The 23,654-nt window shown below is 42.7% G+C and overlaps 1 protein-coding gene across 2 annotated transcripts in view; it reads left to right on the forward strand.

The window, feature by feature from the left end:
* Nucleotides 1–20,748, forward strand: part of inpp5b (inositol polyphosphate-5-phosphatase B) — an 86,788-nt gene extending 66,040 nt beyond the window's left edge. For both annotated transcript variants that reach the window (XM_067449381.1, XM_067449382.1), the window contains 13 exons: nucleotides 83–199; nucleotides 2,516–2,703; nucleotides 4,415–4,526; nucleotides 4,731–4,840; nucleotides 6,779–6,914; nucleotides 6,984–7,094; nucleotides 8,232–8,397; nucleotides 9,875–10,110; nucleotides 11,986–12,093; nucleotides 12,584–12,668; nucleotides 15,614–15,741; nucleotides 19,953–20,064; nucleotides 20,388–20,748. In XM_067449381.1, the coding sequence (XP_067305482.1) occupies nucleotides 83–199; nucleotides 2,516–2,703; nucleotides 4,415–4,526; nucleotides 4,731–4,840; nucleotides 6,779–6,914; nucleotides 6,984–7,094; nucleotides 8,232–8,397; nucleotides 9,875–10,110; nucleotides 11,986–12,093; nucleotides 12,584–12,668; nucleotides 15,614–15,741; nucleotides 19,953–20,064; nucleotides 20,388–20,515 (1,737 nt within the window). In that variant the 3' untranslated portion in view covers nucleotides 20,516–20,748. The remainder of the gene's footprint in view (nucleotides 1–82; nucleotides 200–2,515; nucleotides 2,704–4,414; nucleotides 4,527–4,730; nucleotides 4,841–6,778; nucleotides 6,915–6,983; nucleotides 7,095–8,231; nucleotides 8,398–9,874; nucleotides 10,111–11,985; nucleotides 12,094–12,583; nucleotides 12,669–15,613; nucleotides 15,742–19,952; nucleotides 20,065–20,387) is intronic.
* The last annotated feature ends 2,906 nt before the right edge of the window (nucleotides 20,749–23,654 follow it).

The following is a 23,654-nucleotide window of genomic DNA, read 5'->3' on the forward strand; positions in this document are numbered from 1 at the left end:
ATATGATATAAACGTGCCCATTGGCATTTTGTTTGATTTATATTTCAGCCGGTGGTTAAGAGTATTGTTCTGTGCTGTTTAGGTGAAGCTGGTGCGGCTGGTGGGGATCATGCTGCTGTTCTATGTGAAGGCGGAGCATGCGGCGCACATCTCTGAGGTGGAGGCCGAGACCGTCGGCACAGGAGTAATGGGGCGGATGGTGAGTGAAGAGAGATCAACAACAATCACAGGCTTAAAGGCATAGTTCACCCAAAAAAGTAAATTGTGTCATTAATTCCTCCTGTGGTTGGACACCCGTCAGACCTCCGTTCATCTTCACACACAGATGAAGATATAAGTGTTGAAATAGTAAGTCATAATAGTAAGTCATTGAATCGATTCGTTCAATCGCTGACCATCTTAATAAGTGAGTCATGAGTCGATTCGTTCAATCGCTGACCGTCTTAATGAGTGACCGTCTTAATGAGTAAGTCATTCAGTCAATTCGTTCAATCGCTGACCGTCTTAATGAGTCATTGAGTCGATTCATTCAAACACTGACCGTCTTAATGAGTCATTTAGCCGATTCATTCAATCGCTGACCATCTTAATGAGTGAGTCATTCAGTCGATTCGTTCAAACGCTGACCGTCTTAATGTGTGAGTCATTGAGTCGATTCATTCAATCGCTGACTGTCTTAATGAGTGACCGTCTTAATGAGTGAGTCATTGAGTCGTTTCGTTCAAACGCTGACCGTCTTAATGAGCAAGTCATTGAGTCGATTCATTCAAACGCTGACCGTCTTAATGTGTGAGTCATTGAGTCAATTCGTTCAAACGCTGACCATCTTACTGAGTGAGTCATTTAGTCGATTCGTTCAAACGCTAACCGTCTTAATGTGTGAGTCATTGAGTAGATTCATTCAATTGCTGACCGTCTTAATGAGTGACTGTCTAAATGAGTGAGTCATTGAGTCGATTCGGTCAATCGCTGACCGTCTTAATGTATGAGTCATTGAGTCGATTCGTTCAAATGCTGACCGTCTTAATGTGTGAGTCATTAAGTCGATTCGTTCAAACGCTGACCGTCTTAGTGAGTAAGTCATCGAGTCGATTCGTTCAAATGCTGACCTTCTTTAATGAATGAGTCATTGAGTCGATTCGTTCAAACGCTGACCTTCTAAAAGAGTGAGTCATTGAGTCGATTCGGTCAATCGCTGACCGTCTTAATGAGTGAGTCATTGAGTCGATTCGTTCAAACGCTGACCGTCTTAATGAGTGAGTCATTGAGTCGATTCGTTCAAACGCTGACCGTCTTAGTGAGTAAGTCATCGAGTCGATTCGTTCAAATGCTGACCTTCTTTAATGAATGAGTCATTGAGTCGATTCGGTCAATCGCTGACCGTCTTAATGAGTGAGTCTGTAACAAAGTTCGATAGTATGAGGAAGGAAGAGGACACGGGGGTCGGCTGGACGGTTGATGCTGTTTTATTTATTCTCTTTCAATGTCAAAACACACTCAGTAGTGTATAGTTTCTCTCAACTCAAAATAACAACGAACACTTCCGGGTCGGCACTTCCGGCTTCCGGTGTCTCAGTGTCTGTGGTTCGGGCATCAACCGTCCGTCTCTCTCTCTCCCTGGTCTCCGGTTCCACCGAGGTTTTATACCCTCTCCGCGCTCATTACTGGAACAAGAGACAGGTGTTATTAATCTGCGTCCAACCCACTCACTTACCGCTCGTCCCGCGGCTCTCTCTCCCGCTGCAGACCTCGCTGAACCACGCCCCCCTTGCCACAGAGTCATTGAGTCGATTCGTTCAAACGCTGACCGTCTTAGTGAGTAAGTCATTGAGTCGATTCATTCAAATGCTGACCTTCTTTAATGAATAAGTCATTGAGTCGATTCGTTCCATTGCTGACCGTCTTAATGAGTGAGTCATTGAGTCGATTCGTTCAAACGCTGACCGTCTTAATGAGTGACCGTCTTAATGAGTGAGTCATTTAGTCGATTCATTCAAACGCTTACCGTCTTAATGAGTGAGTCATTGAATTGATTCATTCAAACGCTGACCTTCTTAATGAGGGAGTCATTGAGTTGATTCGTTCAATCGCTGACCATTTTAATGAGTGAGTCATTGAGTCAATTCGTTCAAATGCTGACCGCCTTAATGCGTGAGTCATTGAGTCGATTCATCCAAACACTGACCCTTCTAATGAGTCGTCTGAAAGAAGAAATTCATATACATCTAGGATGGCTTTGGGGGAGTAAATCATGAGCTAATTGCCATTTTTGGGTGAACTATTCCTTTAATCAGGGCTCTAAAGTGCAACCAAATGTGACTGGAAAAGAATTTAGCCACACCAACGCAAGTGACCTGATCGAAGCTCATGAATACTCCATTACCATTACCCCTGTGTTTCATTTGTCTTTGCATATGTTTGTAAAGCTACTGTTCTCCTATTTTAGAAGCCAAAGTTGCCTAAAGAAATCTAAGCATAAGCAAATAACATTCAAATACCCTTGTTTCTTATTTAGGGTAATAAAGGTGCAGTCGCCATCCGCTTCCAGTTTCACAACTCGGACATCTGTGTGGTGAACTCCCACCTCGCCGCACACACCGAAGAGTTCGAGAGACGCAATCAGGACTTTAAGGACATTTGCCGCAGGATTCAGTTTGGGCAGGACGACCCCACACAACCACCCCGCACCATCATGAAGCACAAGTATGAGCACAGCAAAAAATGTTCTTTTAATTTTGTCTTGTTTCCAGTCTAAATATCTGACAATTCTTAAATCAAGATGCATTTACTAAACAAGTTAAAAGGGGGGGTGAAACACTCAGTTTCAGTCAATCTCATGTCAATCTTGAGTACCTATAGAGTAGTATTGCATCCTTCATATCTCAGAAAACTCTTTAGTTTTATTATATTTATAAAAGAAACATAGGCTGTACCGAGTCTTTCCGGAAAAAAACACAGCGGCTGGAGGCTATCGAGTGGGCGGAGCTAAAGAATGATGATCGCGAACAAAGCGGTGACGTCCTCAAGCGTGGAGAAACCCATGGCTATCGAGCTCAGCTAATAGAGATATGATCCAGAATCAAATCTGAGGCAGAAATAAATTGAACAGGAGAAGCAGCAGCAGCAGGACGTCCGTCTCTGTGGTATGTACTGTATTTAGTGGCCTGTCAACATTTGTGTGTGTTTACTCGCAGTTTATGAGGACATGATTCGGTTTATGGACTATTGTATGCGACTAAACCTTAGCAGTAGCAAGCAAAACGGTTTTGCACGTCAGACTAGTGTAACGTTATACAGAGAACAACAATGGAGTCCGTTACCGCATTTGAATGACGAAGCACGCGATCGTGTCGTTTACTGATGTTTACTCATGCGACGATAGCCGACAGCACAGACATTTGAAGCAGTTTTACTCACCTGCTGCTTCCAAAGCAGGACCGAACCTTTATCGCTGGGACCGCTCTGTCAGAAACACACTTCTTTGGTATGATTTGGTGAAGTCCTGACAGCAGTGACCGTGGAAATCCGCGATGTTGTGAAGCTTCCCCTAATTTCTGCGTTCAAATCGGTTCAAATGCAGCGCTGCCTTCCCAGAATGCTGTGCTGAAGCGTTGAAGTCGCTCGACGTCACCCATAGGAATGAAGTGGAGCGCGGCGCGGACTATAACCGACATAAGTGTTCACGGACGACTGGATCTGCAGCTGATAGTGTTTATGGGCGTGCATTTCCTCTCTCGCTCTAGTCACGCGCGCGCACCCTACCGGGAGAAGAGCCGTACGGCCCATACAAGGACCTTCTGCTCTATTAACGTCAAGCCGAGCCATACTCGAAAAAAACTCTCCGAAACTTGAGAGAAACTGGAAGGAGTATTTTTGACACAGAAATACTCCATCAAACGTCCAACGTTAGTTTTTGAAACTTTGTCTATGTTTAGGATGGGAATCCAAGTCTTTAACAGAGGAAAGCTCAGTGTGCATGAAACAGCATTTCACCGCCCCTTAAACAACATGAGATATTTTTTCTTGTTTTGTTGAAAATCGAATCAAAATGAAACAGGCAAAATGATCTGCCAATGCGGTGGGAAAACTGATCTGGTTTCTGATTAAAATCTTGTTTCTTGTTTCCGTCCCAAACAGAAAACAAGTTTATTTTTATTACCCCATTGGCAGATAATTTTGCCTGTTTTGAGCAAAAACTCACTTCCTTTTGATTGTTTGCACCAGAAAACAAGAAAAAATATCTTATGTTGTTTTACTGATCTAGTAAATGCATCTTGATTTAAGAACATTTAGATATTTGGACTGGAAAAAATAAAAAAATACTAAATAAGAAGAGCATTTTTTATGTGAACCAAACACCATAGCCGATATGCAACATGTCTGATTTAATTGTTGTTTCTCTCTTCTCTTCCAGTGTTGTGTTATGGCTGGGAGATCTAAACTACCGCATAAGTGACCTTGAAGTTGATCATGTGAAGGACTTAATTGCTAAAAAGGATTTTGAGACCCTGTGTAATTATGACCAGGTAAGACGAGAGACAGCTGCTGTTTCTCTGGATAGTGCGATATATAGATAAATTAACAACTGTGTGTGTGTGTGTGTGTGTGTGTGTGTGTGTGTGTGTGTGTGTGTGTGTGTGTGTGTGTGTGTGTGTGTGTGTGTGTGTGTGTGTGTGTGTGTGTGTGTGTGTGTGTGTGTGTGTGTGTGTGTGTGTGTGTGTCTGTTTCAGCTGAAGCGGCAGATGGATGAGGAGGTTGTGTTTGTGGGCTTCACGGAGGGAGAGATTGATTTCCAACCCACATACAAATACGACACTGGCTCAGATCAGTGGGATACAAGGTCAGAGGTCACCATCACACATTATTTCCCGTCACCCTTTTAATAAACAAGCTAATATCTTCCACAACAAACACATAGCAATGTCCTTGCAAGAAGCATTTTACTATAAGTAGACTAGGACTGCACGATATTCAAATGCAGTTTAATTAAATGCACAATATGTAAGATTTCTGGATTAAAGTATCCACTAGAACAGTGTTACAGTGGGGCAAAAAAGTAGTTAGTCAGCCACAAATTGTGCAAGTTCTCCCACTTAAAAACTTAAGAGAGGCCTGTAATTTTCATCATAGGTACACTTCAACTATGTGATACAGAATGAGAAATAATCCAGAAAATCACTTTCTGACTGATTTTTAAAGAATTGATTTTCCAAATTATTGTGGAAAATGAATCTCATTTTCTTTGTTATATACCCATTGTTGGCAATGACAGAGGTCAAACGTTTTCTGTAAGTCGCCACAAGGTTTTTACACACTGTTGCTGGTAGTTTGGCCGATTCCTCCATGCAGATCTCCTCTAGAGCAGGGATGTTTTGGGGCTGTCGCTGGGCAACACATGTTTTCAACACCCTCCAAAGATTTTCTATGGGGTTAAGATCTGGAGACTGGCTAGGCCAATCAAAGACCTTGAAATGCTTCTTACAAAGCCACTTCTTCTTTGCCCGGGCGGTGTGTTTGGGATCATTATCATGCTGAAAGACCCAGCCACATTTCATCTTCAATGCCCTTGTTGATGGAAGGAGGTTTTTACTGAAATTCTCACGATACATGGCCCCATTCAATCTTTTCGGATCAGTCATCCTGATCTCTTTGCAGAAAAACAGCCTCTTTATAGTAGGTATGGTGCAACTTAGCATTCTTTCTTTCAGCATTCTTTAATTAGGTTGAGTTTTTACCAAAAAGTTATATTTTGGTTTCATCTGTATGAAATTCAGAATCATCTTCTGGATCATCCAAATGCTCTCTAGCAAACTTCAGATGGGCCCGGACATGTACTGGCTTAAGCAGGGGGACATGTCTGGCACTGCTGGATTTGAGCCCATGGCGGTGTAGTGTGTTACTGATGGTAGCCTTTGTTACTTTGGTCCCAGCTCTCTGCAGGTCATTCACTAGGTTCCCCCGTGTGGTTCTGGGATTTTTGCTCACCGTTCTTGTGATCCTTTTTGACCCCACAGGGTGAGTCTTGTGTGGAGCCCCAGATCGAGGGAGATTATCAGTGGTCTTGTATGTCTTCCATTTTCTAATAATTGCTCCCACAGTGGATTTTTTCACACCAAGCTGCTTACCTATTGCATATTCAGTCTTCCCACACTGCAAAAAATGCATTTCTTACTCAGTATTTTTGTCTTGTTTCTAGTCTAAATATCTACAAATTCTTACATGAAGAACAATTATTGTCTTGTTGTGGGAAAAAATAACTAAAAATTAAGAGTTTTTGCTTAAAATAAGCAATAATATATATAAAAAAATCTGGCAATGGGGTAAGTAAAATAATGTTGTTTTTAAGATTATTTTTCTTACCCCATTGGCAGATTATTTTGCTTATTTTAAGCAAAAACTCTCTTAATTGTTTGTTATTTTTTCCCAAAACAACACAACTACGCTTGCTTGTCTAGTAAATACTTCTTGTTTTAAGAATTTTTAGATGTTTGGACTAGAAACAAGTCAAAGATACTAAGTAAGAAAAACATTTTTTGCATTGCAGCCTGGTGCAGGTCTACAATTTTGTTTCTGGTGTCCTTTGACAGCTCTTTAGTCTTGGCCATAGTGAAGTTTGGAGTCTGACTGTTTGAGGTTGTGCACATGTGTCTTTTATTCTGATAATGAGTTCAAACAGGTGCCATGATATTCTTGATGTGGACCTCTTCCTTGGTCCAAGGGTTTGGCCCTGTTATTGCTGCTCGCAGCTAAATTTGTGTGTGTGTTTGTGTTTATGCAGTGAGAAGTGTCGAGTCCCTGCATGGTGTGACCGCATCCTGTGGAGGGGGAAGAGCATTAAACAGCTCAATTACCAGAGCCACATGGCCCTGAAGACCAGTGACCACAAACCCGTCAGCTCTCTGCTAGAGATAGGGGTGAGAACAGCAGCCGAGATCACACACAGTCCTCATTCTCAGTCCCCTTACTAACTTTACTCTGCACAGATCAAGCTCGTGAATGAGGAGTCGTACAAAAAGACGTTTGAGGAGATCGTGAGGCGCATCGACAGACAGGAGAATGACTGTATTCCTTCAGTGTCGCTTTCTCAAAGAGAGGTGAGCAGTTTTCGCCTTCCATCATCGGAAGTGATGCACCATTCAAAAGTTTGGGATTAGTGTTTGTTCTCTAGGTCACATAAAAATTAGGGATGCACGATGTTATCGGTAGGACCTGGAATCGGCCGATAAACGCTTAAAATAAAAAAAGTCGGCATCGGCCCGATATGAAAAAATTATGCCGCTATGATAATGTGTTGATATGCGCCTGCTGAGTGCTACAGCGTTAAGAGCATGTCAGCACTGCGGTCATTCTTCAAGTTAAAACAAGCTAATACATTACATGTACAGTGATTTAAATTGACAGTTTTTAAATGCTGCCTTTAATTTGTGATTGCATGTACAGAAGGACGTGACCATCAACAGCAGAGTTGCCATGTTTTCACATCAAAACTAGCCCAAAAAGAGCCCAAAACGAGCCCAATCGCATCTCCTCACTCTCTAGCGCCTCCACAGCAGCAGAAGCTCCTCCAGGTCCTAGTGCCCTCTAGAATGATATATATATATATATAATACATATAGTGTGGGCACTGTTGTTACAGTAATAAAATGAAAAGTAGAAAACAAATAACTTTTAAGGACAACTCCAGGGAATTTTTAAGTTAATCTTGATCGTTATATCTTTGTGAGTACAGTCTATAGAAAAAAAAACGAACCGGATTGGTTCTTGCAACACAGAGTTATTACAGTTAATGCCCAGAGTCGCCCTCAGCTAAAACGGCAGCTATGGGGGCATAAATGTAAAGGGTGACTGTGCCTCTTAGCAAACATAAAATGCAATTAAAATGTCTGTCCAACAAGAACAGGGCCCTTACATGACAACGAGATGCGTTTAGCCACTTAGCCATTGTTTAAATTCACCTAAATAGTGTTTTAGACGGCTAGCTGTGCTAATATTGTGTTAAGCATTAGATCCTCATAAGATTAGTGAAGACTGGAGTAATGATGATAAATTCAGCTTTGATCACAGAAATAAATCACACTTTACTGTATATTCACACAGAGAACAGATGATTTACATTATTAAAATATTTCACAAATTTGTCCTGTATTTTTTTATCTGTTGCACAAGTTATTATTTACTTGTTTAGCCTCCAAAGGAATGCCTCATGATGTCCTTTTGGTGTCTCTCTGTAGTTCCACTTCCAGGATGTGAAGTTCATGCAGCATCAGGCGCAGACGGTGACCGTTCTCAATGATGGACAGGTGCCGTGCCAGTTTGAGTTCATTCAGAAGCTGGACGAGCCGGCCTACTGCAAGCCCTGGCTGACCGCAAACCCATCGAAAGGCTTCCTGGCCCAGGGTGAGGCGGCACCACTACACTTACATTCACTCACTGCCAATATATGGAGCAATTCTGGGCTCCAGACTAACATTTTTTTCCTAGGAGCACAGTGGCCTGTAACTAGTTACTAAGTAATTAGTTACTGTAATTTAATTACTCTTCCTTTGAAAAAGTAAAGTATGGGATTACTCCAAGCGGCAACCTCCCGCGATCTCTCTTGAAGCCAATACGGAAGTAATGTAAACTGCAATTCCTGTTAATGTAAAACAGGCTCCAGTAGGGAGCAGAATCTCATTGAGCCCCATGTTAAAATTCTCAACTTTAAAGCAGAAAAAAACATGTTTACAGCCTGGTACAAATTGTGGTTTTGGCTTATAAGGCTAATTTTGATCTTCATGACAACTGTGAGGGGGGTGAATTTTTTTATAACTCATTCGTTTACGTTATATAAAGCCTTAAAGTTCTGCATAATAAAGGGCGTGGTTACTGGTGGATAGCCATTTATCTGCCGTCTTTAGTTATTGCGTCACCTCCGCTCCACGCACATCCCGCCTTTTTGCCCATTTTCTGTTATCCGGGAGTGACACGCGATGACTTGCTCACAAGATGGCAACGCCCAGCTCGACCCTACTTAAAGCTTCAGAACGGCTTATCAGAATCCTATGGGTGACGTCACGGACACTACGTCCATATTTTTTTACAGTCTATGGATTACTCTTATTTCTTCTGTAATTTAATTACAGTTACTTCTGATGTAATTTAGAGGGTTAAGGCGGGCGTTCACAGTGCGATTTTTGCTGTCGTACGAACTCGCAGACGTTTTCTTTTTCTCGGGAGAAAACGCGTGGACTTCGTGGATGCTCGTATGGTCAGGGCTTGCAGCTTGTGAGAGGAAATACGAGACAAGACGAGCACGTTAAGAGCACCTCCCGACCTTATGATCATTTTTAAACATGTTTAAAAAGTTCGGGGAGTCGGCCCGATTTTTACCAGCATATGACTGTCCCCTATTGCCAAATTATGCACGTCACATAGGCTCAATCTATTATTACTAGCTCAGTGGCTGCAAACATACATCGTTCTCTCACACACACACACACACACACACTCTCTCTCACACTCTGGTTGTTTCGGTTGAAAGGAATGGCTACTGTTCTCTGCTTTTCAACAAATCATTTGCACACGTTTTCTTTATTTTTTGAATCTGAAGCTATAGCAGCAATATTGAAAGCTCCGGTGTCTGCTCAGGTGATCGCGGCCGGCTCGCGGTGCAAACAGTCGTGCCGTGTTCCAGCTGATTTGCTGCGATGATCAAATTAAATGACTCGTAGCGTCTGCAATATCTCACGACCTCCCGAGTGTCCGAATTCGCACAGTGTACGCCGCCTTTAGTTTACCCAAAAATGAAATGTCATTAACTCCTCACCCTAATGCCGTTCATCTTCACACACAGTTTAAGATATTCTATATGTTCTCCTCTGTGGTGTTTGTACAGGTGCCAGTGTGGACATTGACCTGGAGGTGTTTGTGAACCGCTCTACAGCCCCAGAGCTGAACTCAGGCCTGCAGCAGCTGGAGGACATCCTGGTCCTGCACCTGGAGCGGGGGAAAGATTACTTCATCTCCATCACAGGCTCATACCTGCCCAGCTGCTTCGGCTCCGCTCTGAGCACGCTCTGCCTGCTAAGGGAACCCATCCAGGAGATGCCCCTGCAGACCGTGCGAGAGCTGGTGAGATCCACATTACAAACTCTCTACAGCTGTATCAAACTGATATGCCATTTAGCATAAACCATGCATTTAGCTGTTTCAAAGCCTAGTGATCTGCCCTGCTGTCCACTGCCAGCTGCTTTCTGAGGGAGCATCCTCCTGAAACCAGTTCTTACTGAAGGATTTCTAAAGCCCGTTTGACTGACATGTTGTAGAGCAACCAATCAGTTTGTTTTGTTCGACGTCATGTCCCCACAATAACAGACCAGCATGCAATTCATTCAAGAACTTCATACAAGTTTATTACATCAATGACACTGAACTTTACATACTTTTGAAAATCAAGTGGAGAAAGCCAATGCTAGATTGAGCCAATCAGCAGCAGGGGGCGTGTCCACTCATGATGGGGGAGGAGAGAGTGTGAGCCAACCAGCAGCAGGGGGCGTGTCCACTCATGATGGGGGAGGAGAGAGTGTGAGCCAATCAGCAGCAGGGGGAGTGTCCACTCATGATGGGGGAGGAGAGAGTGTGAGCCAATCAGCAGCAGGGGGAGTGTCCACTCATGATGGGGGAGGAGAGAGTGTGAGCCAATCAGCAGCAGGGGGAGTGTCCACTCATGATGGGGGAGGAGAGAGTGTGAGCCAATCAGCAGCAGGGGGCGTGTCCACTAATGATGGGGGAGGAGAGAGTGTGAGCCAATCAGCAGCAGGGGGAGTGTCCACTCATGATGGGGGAGGAGAGAGTGTGAGCCAATCAGCAGCAGGGGGCGTGTCCACTCATGATGGGGGAGGACAGAGTGTGAGCCAATCAGCAGCAGGGGGAGTGTCCACTCATGATGGGGGATGAGAGAGTGTGAGCCAATCAGCAGCAGGGGGAGTGTCCACTCATGATGGGGGAGGGGAGAGTGTGAGCCAATCAGCAGCAGGGGGCGTGTCCACTCATGATGGGGGAGGAGAGAGTGTGAGCCAATCAGCAGCAGGGGCGTGTCCACTCATGATGGGGGAGGAGAGTGTGAACCAATCAGCAGCAGGGGGAGTGTCCACTCATGATGGGGGAGGAGAGTGTGAGCCAATCAGCAGCAGGGGGAGTGTCCACTCATGATGGGGGAGGAGAGAGTGTGAGCCAATCAGCAGCAGGGGGCGTGTCCACTCATGATGGGGGAGGAGAGAGTGTGAGCCAATCAGCAGCAGGGGGAGTGTCCACTCATGATGGGGGAGGAGAGAGTGTGAGCCAATCAGCAGCAGGGGGAGTGTCCACTCATGATGGGGGAGGAGAGAGTGTGAGCTAATCAGCAGCAGGGGGAGTGTCCACTCATGATGGGGGATGAGAGAGTGTGAGCCAATCAGCAGCAGGGGGAGTGTCCACTCATGATGGGGGATGAGAGAGTGTGAGCCAATCAGCAGCAGGGGGCGTGTCCACTCATGATGGGGGAGGAGAGAGTGTGAGCTAATCAGCAGCAGGGGGAGTGTCCACTCATGATGGGGGAGGAGAGAGTGTGAGCCAATCAGCAGCAGGGGGCGTGTCCACTCATGATGGGGGAGGAGAGAGTGTGAGCCAATCAGCAGCAGGGGGCGTGTCCACTCATGATGGGGGATAATTCGTTTTTGACTTGAAACAGTTGCATATTAAACTTAAATTTAGCTTATCCTTCCTATTTTGTTGGTTTTTGGGGGCGTGTTAGAGTGGATTCTGTAAGTTGTCCTCAGAAAAAAATTGGAAGATAAATTGGTCCTTGGGATGAAAAAGTTTGAGAAACACTGATCTAGGGGTTAATGTGTCCTTGTCTCTTGATTTGAAAAGGCTTTTTGCAACCAATAGAGACATTACTAGATCATAAACTTAATTAAAAACCTGGGAATTATTAATTTGCCTCATACTTTTTGTTTGTTGTGTCAGAGTATGAAGTCCAGCCAGGCGAGTAATTCAGAGACGGATAGGCCTCAAGAAATCCCCAAGGAACTGTGGATGATGGTGGACCATCTCTTCCGTTACGCAAAAAAACAGGTCAGGACATCAGGATTGCCTCGCTGTGTTTTAGGCTTTACATGCACCCTGACGAAGGCATGTAAAGCCGCAACGCGTAGGTGTACCTGTCACCAATTTTTAAAAGTTTAAGCCATGAACAAATAAAGGCTTTTTAACTTTTTCAATACACCCATCGAGTGCTTTGGACTACTTTTGCTTCTGTGCTTGTCTAAACTTGGTCTTAAAACATTCAAACTGTGCTTTTGTAATTCTGTTCTAGCTGTTTGTCTTTGTTATAGTCACCCATTGAGCTCCTCTCCATAGAAACACCAGCACTGGAGCAGGAATCTGTCCAGCAAATCAGCCCGGCATTGGGAGTTTTTTCAGTAACTCGAAACAGGAAATAAAAATTCCCCAAAGCCGATAGAATCACAGTCACACACGTGATTGACTGAACTGATGGTAAATTAACCTTTATGTGCATTTGAAAGCAGCCGTGATGAAGTTGTTGTTAACGTGTGTGTTGCAGGAAGACCTGTTTCAACAGCCCGGCCTGCGCAGTGAGTTCGAGGAGATTCGGGATTGTTTGGACACGGGCAGCTTGGACACGCTCCGTATCCTTCCACACACTCGCATGTCTGAAAGGATCCTGGATAACTCCAGAAATTAACACGCTTTTTCTTCTTCTTGGCACAAATAGACCCGTGTAGTCCATTGGGATGGGATACTGGGATGTTCTCTTTCACACTGCAAGAGCAGAATGAAAACAGCAAACAGTGCTTGTTTAATTTTTGTGATATTTACATCACATTAAAGTGCCCCTATTATGCTATTTTAAAGCTTCCCAAGGTCTCCTACAATAGTATCACATGAATCCAAAGTTAAAAAACACAAATTCTCTCCTAATCTCCACTGAGGCATAACCTGTTTTCTCTGAAATGCTTCGCTTGAAGACTCATGCTGCGTCCCAATTCGCCTACTTATCCTGCGTCCTAAAAGTATGTACTCTTTTTGTGTGGAAAAAGTCTATACTTTTGAGTGTGTAGCAGAAGAGTATGCAAGCTTTGGGACTACTTCGCCCTCTTTAACGGACTCTGTCGCTTCGTTATGAGCATCCCATAACTGTTTAACTGCCCTGTCAATCATCATCAGTTCAAATCCTCCACATTCAGTTTAATCTCCTGCCGGATCGGAGAGAAATGTAGCCGCTCGTTGATCTGCCATGTGTGTGTCTTTAATACAGAGACTCTCCTCGTGTGTTTGCAGTTTAAATATAATGATGCATTTAAAAGTGAATGGCCAAACGTGTCATTACAAAAGTTCACAATGCTGCTGCAGGTTAAATATAATGTGGACAACACTGAATAAATATATTTTTGTCAGGTTAAATATTGATAGTTGGTCACTCAAACCCCTTTATCTAAACCTCTCTACTTAACCGTCCGACTCCAGAGATTGGGACTCGAGTTTGAGACTCTGACTCGAGTGCGACTTAAGTCGCAAACACAGTGACTTCAGACTCGACTTGAGACTCGAGCTGCGGGACTCGTGAACAATGTTTATTTTTAGTAGGGCAGTCAAAATGAACGTGCTAATAAGGCGTTAACGCAAATTCATTTTAACGACACTAATTTTATTAACGCAGTGCATTTTCTGTTTTAACTTTGGCCCGTAGTTGGAGAAATTGAGATCAGCTATAGTAATGCAGCAGTAGCAAACATTAATAGGGGAAGGGTTAACATACAATAACATTACTCTGAAACAAGTGCAGTTATAGCCTACATAAGATACCATATTTTCTACTTAACTTTTATTAGACTCCAGATCGAAAAGTGCGTTTTTTCACTGAGCACATTTTCTGCCGTCCGAGCGATGCACTGAAGCTCACTCTCGCTCATGTCTGAGGTAAATCACACCATCACCGCTTACAGCACATGTGTTTTATTGAACTAAATCCATTAAATCGGCTAAAATGAATACACAGGTTAGTTTTCTGAACAAGAGCGCTCCAGAGTCTGTGTTACTCACACTGTTTGCGTGAATCGCGGCACAGTTCGGCGCGCACACACATACCGGCAGTTCAATGGGGAACGCACAGCTCTTAAAGGGGCCACGCTATGTTCCTACTCGTGGAATATGGACCTCCTCCAAGTATGTTGTGGTGCTGATGCTCTCACAGGTGCACATTATCATATATTATCATATAATATCATATATTATCATATCATGTAATTCAGCGACAGCCAAAGGAGTCCTTTTTCGTCAGAACCTAAATTTTTGGTCTGTACAGGCTACTGTGTGTTTATGCTAAGGCAAAATACAGATATTATCTTAAAGGTAAAGCATTCTTGGTGTTTTTGTCATGTTGCAATAGCCTGTTTACAGTTATATAACAAAATCAAAGCTGATACGGTATGTTAATAGAGAATGGTGTCAAAATAACATATTGCATGCTTTGTGTTCCTATAGCTTTGCTGTGTTCTACACAGCCTGGATGGGTCGCTGTACATGATGCAACGCTTAAGAGACTTATTATAATAAAGAGACTTGAGACTTGACTTGGACTCGAGCTCAAAGACTTGTGAGCATCTCTGTCGGACTTGCACATCCATCATGTTTGTAGTTTTTTAACGCTTTTTATCCGCGTTTGTAGTTCTAATCAAACCCTCATCCAACTCGCAATGGGTTGTGGGCAATATCAGGCATTAGAGTCGATCCGCACTTCGGATTCTGACTGGAAATAGTAAACCATCCGGGTATCTGGGATACTCTTTTCAACATACTACGATTTGGGACATACTAATTCTATTTTCGAATACTATTTAGTATGGATAGTATGCGAATTAGGACGCAGGGTCAGTCTCTCTAAGCCCCGCCTCTCTGAGAGCTGCTGTGCTGTGATTGGTCAGAAAGCGAGCGCTCATTATCATACGTGAGTCTCAGCTCTTGACACACAGAGATATGAACAGTAACGATGGTCAATCTCAGCAGAAAAGAGACATGAGCAATAAACAACACCAACCAGACTCTTCAGTCTCAACTACAGTGTGTGAGGGCGGGGCTAAGAGACGCTGTTCAGCCAATCAACGACAGAAGCTGGCATTATGCAAATGAGCTACAATCCTAGGAGACATTAACTCCATCTTTGAAGCGTTGCAGACGTTATACTGCTTTATTACACACTATATGAAAGGGAATATCACAAAAACATAATAGGGGCACTTTAAAGAATGAGTTATTAAAATATAAAAATAAATGCAGTAGTCAACTTCTAAAATCAGATTAATACAAATAGTCCCCCCGTTTTATTTTAAGTAGTTTGTAACCTTTGTTTGCCTATTTCTTGTGTTGAGTAATTTATTAGTAATGTACAATAATTGGGCTATTTATGTCCATTTCCATTGAATTATTTTAGTGCTTCCATTAAACTCTAATTTTCATTCAATGTTTATATTTTATTTTATTTCAGCTTTATTTCGATGAACAGAAATGTTGTAATAGTTTTAGTTGGACTGTGTTATGGGCAGTGTGTGTGTTGACCCTTGACCTGAGCCCTCAGCCGGCAGTAACCACTCTGTGGCTGAAGCTCTGCTCCTGTTCCTCGACGCCCTTCCCGAGCCCGTGGTGCCCTTCTGCTTCTACACACTGTGCTTGGACTGCAGCGCGGACAGCAGCCAGTGCAGACAGGTGTGTGTTGTGTGTGTGTGAGTTTGACTCTCTCTCCTCCCCCTCATTAGTAGACACGCCCCTTACTGCTGATTGGCTCACTCTTTCTCCTCACCCTCATTAGTAGACACGCCCCTTACTGCTGATTGGCTCACTCTTTCTCCTCACCCTCATTAGTAGACACGCCCCTTACTGCTGATTGGCTCACTCTCTCTCTCCTCACCCTCATTAGCAGACACGCCCCTTACTGCTGATTGACTGACTCTTTCTCCTCCCCCTCTTTAGTAGACACGCCCCTTACTGCTGATTGACTGACTCTTTCTCCTCCCCCTCTTTAGTAGACACGCCCCTTACTGCTGATTGACTGACTCTTTCTCCCCCCCCTCTTTAGTAGACACGCCCCTTACTGCTGATTGACTGACTCTTTCTCCCCCCCCTCTTTAGTAGACACGCCCCTTACTGCTGATTGGCTCACTCTCTCTCCTCCCCCTCATTAGCAGACACGCCCCTTGCTGCTGATTGGCTCACTCTCTCTCCTCCCCCTCATTAGTAGACACGCCCCTTGCTGCTGATTGGCTCACTCTTTCTCCTCCCCCTCATTAGCAGACACGCCCCTTATTGCTGATTGACTGACTCTTTCTCCTCCCCCTCTTTAGTAGACACGCCCCTTGCTGCTGATTGGCTCACTCTCCTCCCCCTCATTAGTAGACACGCCCCTTACTGCTGATTGGCTCACACTTTCTCCTCACCCTCATTAGTAGACACGCCCCTTACTAGCAGACACGCCCCTTGCTGCTGATTGGCTATCCCTTTAAGTACTCTGCCCTAGTCACATTCAATTCTATGAGAAAAAAAGGTCTAAAATTATGTTATAATTATAATGAAAAAAATGATAGCTTTCCATTTGTGGTCTCATTTCTCAAAACACCCACAAGATGGCGCCGTTTACCAGTGAATCCAATATTACAAACCCGCAATGCTTCACCTGTCTTGTGTCAATTTGAAATGTTTAATCTAGTATTATAAAGTGCCCCCATTATGCTTTTTAAGATATTATTTTTCATATAGTGCGTAATAAAGCAACTCACCACAGATTCAGTGGTCCGTGGATAATGACATGCAGCCAGGAATCGTGTTTTCCTGACATTTTTATGAGCCTGATTTCGACGTGATTATTTATAACGGATCAGTCATCATATTTTTCGAGTGAATCCCGCATGTATAATATGGGTCAGTGTATTGAAGCGCGTATGTGGTTGCTTGTCACGAATGGAAAACAAAAGTTTTATTCAAATTCTGAATATTTTATAGACCTATTAATAAAAAATAAATAATAATTATATTGCCCAGACAGCGTGCAAAGAGTTGCTCCCTTTATAATCACTCAAAGCTGTCACTCATTCAATAAAAACAATCTCGCAGATTTCCGCAGTGAAGCTGGGATACAGTTAATCTCTTATTTTCCCAATGTCTGCACTTATGGAGACGCGCGTGTTAGCTGAACTCAGCACCCGGACAAACACTCGAGCGGTGAGTGATTACAAGTTCAACACCTGTGATTGGCCAACTGCGTTGTAGAAATCTACAAACATGTCTGTGATTGGCTACATTACTCACCGAAGCGAAAACACGTTGGAAATGTAATCTTTTGACGAGTGTCAAGTCCGTCTCAAGCTCGGAGCAGCGATGTCCATTGGGGTCGGTGGACTCTGTTGTTGATTGGCTGAACAGCGTCTCTTAGCCCCGCCCTCACACACTGTAGTTGAGACTGAAGAGTCTGGTTGGTGTTGTTTATTGCTCATGTCTGTTTTCTGCTGAGATTGACCATCGTTACTGTTCATATCTCTGTGTGTCAAGAGCTGAGATTCACGTATGATAATGAGCGCTCGCTTTCTGACCAATCACAGCACAGTAGCTCTCAGAGAGGCGGGGCTTAGAGAGACTGAGTCTTCAAACGAAGCGTTTCAGAGAAAAGAGCTGATCCGTCAGAGGAGATTAGGAGAGAATTAAAGTGTTTTTTTTTTACTTTGGATGCATGTGAGAGTATTGTAGGAGACTCCGAAACAACATTAGGACTTTAAATTGTATATCTTGTGTTTGCCATGCACATTGCCCCAATGCTAACATGGCTTTAAAACTTCAGTATAATCGTATAAAGCCCTTTCACACCGGACGTGTAACGAAAAAGCGAATATTTCACATGCAGATATTTCGCGTGAACACCATTCACATCAGCCGGGACACGAATTTGCGACGTTTCAGAGCTCCACCGACCTAAACATTTGTGGCGACAGCTGAGAAAACACGAACACTTCCTCATTCAGTGAAGACGAGCTTTACATTTGATTTAAAAGACTGACAAGAAGGTTTCGGGTGCAGCCAGTCTTAAAGACCTGAGTCTTAAGAGGAGTCTGCTAATCTCGTTCAGGAGCTAAAACTTTATCATGGCCACTTCTGCACTAAAGTCTGAGGGACACTTTGAGGATCTTCTCCCGAAACAGCGGCGCATCTGACGAGACTAACACACACTTCAGGAACCAATCGATCCGGAGCAGATGTTTCCAGTTCAGTCACAAAGCAAACATTTCAGTGCCACAGACGAACTGATGGCAACACGTTCACTTTCCATAATCAAGAAAAAAATCATCAGGTTAAGTTATTGCTGTCTGTAAACTCAGCTGCAGGTGCACAGCTTTAACTAGACCGACAGCTGTAATCTCATGAGAAACGCCACACCTGGCAGAGGTTAAAGTTGAGTGAATAACTCGTGACATCAACTGGACATTTTCGTCACCTTTGTTTCCTTGTATGTGATGTGATTGCTAGAGTAAAAGAAAAATCGACAACAAAACGAAAAATTTCTTTTTTTCCAAGGGGGTAATCTAGCGCTCGAAAGCGTTCCACCCCTAGGGGCGGCCATTGCTAACCAAGCCATCACCTGCTGTTAGCATCCCATTGACTCCCATTCATTTTTGAGTCACTTTGACAGTGAATAACTTTACATCTGAGGCGTTTAAAGACTCCATTTGTCCATTGTTTATTTCTAAAGAAACACAACAATGCATAAAAGGCTCCGTTACCTTGTATCTTACACTATCGCCCCGCAGAAGCTGTTTTTGTAAAAATAGGCTAACGATTGCGTCATAACCAACGCGACTGTCGCACAGTTGAGAAATTACCGTATAAACAGTAAAAGATTGCTTCTATGCGTATCCTCCTGTCTTAAGCCCCTTTCACACTGCACGTCGGACCCGCAATATTCCCGGAGCATTGCCGGGTCGCCTTCTGTGTGAAAGCAACCACGTCCCGGGATTGATTACCGAATTCGACCCGGGTCGGGGCTCTAGTAACTTTGCGGGTTCGATCCGGGACGAGCGCTGTGTGAACAAAAGCCGAAACTAATGCCGCAGCGTGTGCGTAGTTATCGTGCGACTCCTAGAGCTTGTTTCTTCAATAACACAACCCTGCAGTGCCAGAAGAGCTCGTCGGTGTTTTAAACGCAGAGAGTGTTCGGATACAAAAGAAACTAAAATTAAACAAGCAGAAATGAGCGCAAACTGGACACCAGTCGAGACCACGGAGCTCCTTACTATCCGCGCTGAAGCGGAGATCGCTCGCCGTTATACGTCACATCAGGATGTCACGCGTCAACTCGACCCGGGACCGTTACGGGTTGTGTGTGAAAGCGCACATATTACGGTATTTCGCTGGCAGTGTGAATGGACCAAATCTAGCGGCCCGGGAACAAATGCCGGGTCGCCGGAATCGCAGTGTGAAAGGGGCTTATGAGGCAGTCAGGGGGACGTGGAGACATAAAGTCTGATAAAGTCAAGGGGGAAGAATGGGGAGAATCCGACAGTGAGCCAAAAGCAACGGGAGAAAATATTTAAACAACGTGATTCAGATTTCACTTTCCACAACTACTAGAAGACCTCCAGCTGTCAGACAGGAGGCTCACGTCACATCTACGTCCTCAAGCTCAGTCTGAGCCGGCGCAGTTCACTCCGCCATCAGGAAGTGAGAGCTTCAGTTGACCTCACTTTCCGCCGTTGAAGTCAATAAGAACGCTCTGTCCATTTCTTTTACTGTTTATGCTTTTTTTGCTGCAGCACATTCGCGTTCGGTGTGGAAGCGCTCATTACACACACAGCTGATCAAAAAATAAAATCATTGCATGTCAAAATCGCGTCCTGTGTGAAAGGGCCCTAATGGTGTTGTTCTTCTGTCCACAGATGATTTCCATTCTACCTCAGTGCCATAAAAATGTCTTTAACTATTTGACGGCCTTCCTCCAGGAGCTGCTGAAGCACTCGGCACACAATCGGCTGGACGCTTCAGTTTTAGGTCGGTCGATGCACTTTCACTGCTCGCTCTGCTGTTTTTCTGTCTGCAGATCTTCAGCTTCAGTGGAAAGCAGAACTCAGACGCGTTTAAAAGATGGCAGTCTTGACTTTCACTTATTATTATTATTAGTCTTTAAAACATGAATACGTCTGCTTGTGTGCATGTGCTTAAGGAAAACAGAAAGTGTGAAGGTTTGAAATATATCAGGGACCTGACAGATCTCTCTCTCTCTCTCTCTCTCTCTCTCTCTCTCTCTCTCTCTCTCTCTCTCTCTCTCTCTCTCTCTCTCTCTCTCTCTCTCTCTCTCTCTCTCTCATCCACAGGCCCGATCTTCGCTGGCCTTTTGCTCCGCTCGCCCACAAAGCAAGATCTGACCGAGAAAAGGAAGGCTAAGGAGTTTTTCCAGCATTTCTTGACCGACTTAGACGTTCATGAGAAACCACCTGAATAACACACTCTTTCCTCATCTCACACACCGAGTGTTTCCCGCTAGCAGCAGAATTATGTAGTTTCCATTTAATTCCAAGCATTTTAAACCGTTGTTGAAACGAATTGGTTTTATTGCCGATCAGATGGGAGTTTGTATTTGAGAAATCATGGTTATTTAATGACATATATTTGTATTTTGGATGTTTGTAAATACAAAAACAGCTGTTCTTTTATATTAAATCTAAACAATCAGAACTTTCTCAGCGTTTGCCTTTTCATTTTTGGATGCATTATATATATATATATATAGTGAATTTAATTTATTAATCATATTTTTCAGTTGTATTATTATATCTTGTACTGTATATCTTTGTATTTTATATTCATGCTCATTTTCAAGATTTTTCACATCCAACCTCAGTAAAACATTAAAATAATGAGAATATTATAAAATGTAAAGGTTTGTTCCTTAAAACTTTTACAAGACAGTATTTTAAAGTTACTAGTGCTTTGTCATTATTTCGATATTGAGCATTTATTTTTCTGAGCTCATCATTTGTGTGTATGTATACACACACACACACACACACACAATGTATACAGGGTGCTGGTCATATAATTAGATTATCATCAAAAATATGTATTTCACTAATTCCATTCAAAAAGTGAAACTTGTATGTTATATTCATTCATTACACACAGACTGATATATTTTTGAATGTTTATTTCTTTTAATTTTGATGATTATAACTGACAACTAAGGTTATTCCCAAATTCAGTTTCTCAGAAAATGAGAATATTGTGAAAAGGTTTAATATTGAAGACACCTGGTGCCACAGTCGAATCAGCTGATTAACTCAAAACACCTGCAAAGGCCTTTAAATGATCTCTCAGTGTAGTTCTGTAGGCTACACAATCATGGGGAAGACTGCTGACGACAGTTCTCCAAAAGACGACCATTGACACCTTACACAAGGAGGGCAAGACACAAAAGATCATTACAAAAGAGGCTGGCTGTTCACAGAGCTCTGTGTCCAAGAACATTAATAGAGAGGCGAAGGGAAGGAAAAGATGTGGTAGAAAAAAGTGTACAAGCAATAGAGATAACCGCACCCTGGAGAGGATTGTGAAACAAAACCCATTCAAAAATATAGGGGAGATTCACAAAGAGTGGACTGCAGCTGGAGTCAGCGCTTCAAGAACCACTTCATCACGGCTTTCTGTGACATTATGAAATAATTATTGCTGAATCTGACCCAACCATCTGATTATTTTATACCGTTTTTTGAGACATTTTGAAGTCATATGTTTTTTTTGTGTCTGCCTTTTATTTCTATAGCGCTGAATACAATATAGATCACAGCAGCTTTAGTGATGAATGGGAAATATCAGACTCCAGTATGGAGATTGTGCTGTAAAGCGGCTCTAGATGACTGATAGTCTGATGCTTTAGCTCAAATAGCCTTTATGTCAATATCTGGCTTCACTCAAAAAAAAAAGCTTCAGGCCCTTCATAGATATGACACATTTAAATTATGTTTACTTAATCTAATTTTGACACAACTTAATTTAATTGTTCAATCAACCTAATATATTTAAAACTGAAGTTTAATTAATTCATTTGTGTTAAAACTACATGAAATATTTGTGCTGACATAACTAACGGCAGTGGATCTGTAGTTCCCAGCATGCTTTGCAAGGGAACTGCGTTAGGAGAGTAAGTTTAGGGATTAAAGTGTTATTTTATGTGTTTTTCAGTAAAGGGAAAGATGTTATTAGTTTATGTTAGTGTTTAATGTTCAGTGATGTTTCTGTAATATTGTGGTTAGCATTATGCAGAAGAGTGGCTGTGTTTAGGCTGTCATATACACACAGTTATTGGATGGAAATCCTGCCCTCAATAAAACTGAGTTTGTCGTATGAGTTATATTAGCGTTTTGTTAAAAAAAATATGCTTGTTGTTATTTAAAAGTTTTAAAGGTCAATTAAATAGATGAATGTGTTCACCTAACATAAACTTGTATAAACTTAACATAACATTAAGTAAACTGTACATTTAAAGATTTCATCAGCTTACAGTTTTAATTTATTTTGTTCATATAACTATAAATTATTTGTAAAAATTGCTCAATATAGTTGTGTGCAACCACTTGACGCTGCTTGTTTAAGTAATTCATTAAAACGTCATTTTGAGTGTTCTTTTGCCAAGGTTGCTCTTCTGGGTCCATGGCTTTGTCATGCTCTAAATCAAATAACACTTGTGGTAAGCCATTTAAAAGAAGAATAGCTTACCTCTCTTATAGAAAACAAAGCATTTATTTATAAAGGACACGTTGATCTGATCAATTGTGACAGTAAAGAGATTTATAATGTTACAAAAGAGTCTATTCAAGTAAATAATGTTCTGTTCATCAAAGAATCCTGAGAAATACAATATTCACAACTGTTTTCAACACTGATAAGACGTGTGTGTGTGTGTGTGTGTGTGTGTGTGTGTGTGTGTGTGTGTGTGTGTGTGTGTGTGTGTGTGTGTGTGTGTGTGTGTGTGTGTGTGTGTGTGTGTGTGTGTGTGTGTGTGTGTGTTCCTTGTTTGGCAATACTTGTGAGGACACAAATGTCCTCACTTATATAGTAAAACATGAAAATGGCCCACTAGTGAGGTCCTCACTAGTTTAAAAGGCTTATAAATCGGCCAAAACATGTTTTTATTTAAATCTGTTGATCTGCACATGTTTCTGTGATGGGTAGGTTTAGGGATAGGGGTTGGGTTAGGGGATAGAAAGTATCATTAACCTGAAATAAAATCAATGGAAGTCTATGTAATGTCCCCACTAATATAGTGAAACAAACCTGTGTGTGTGTGTGTGTGTGTGTGTGTGTGTGTGTGTGTGTGTGTGTGTGTGTGTGTGTGTGTGTGTGTGTGTGTGTGTGTGTGTGTGTGTGTGCTTGTTTTTGTGAAATATCAGGACACAAATGTGTATAATGACATGGGTATGACACAGGTATTACAGGAGAGGGTGAAATATGAGGACATTACCCCACTTTTCAAAAGGCTTATAAATCACAGAATGAGTTTTTTAGAGAAAGTAAAAATCCAGAATATTTCCTGTGATGGGTAGGTTTAGGGGCTGTGTGTGTGTGTGTGTGTGTGTGTGTGTGTC

The sequence above is a fragment of the Pseudorasbora parva genome, chromosome 7 (genome assembly GCF_024679245.1).
Source record: "Pseudorasbora parva isolate DD20220531a chromosome 7, ASM2467924v1, whole genome shotgun sequence".
Classification (NCBI taxonomy): Eukaryota; Metazoa; Chordata; class Actinopteri; order Cypriniformes; family Gobionidae; genus Pseudorasbora; species Pseudorasbora parva.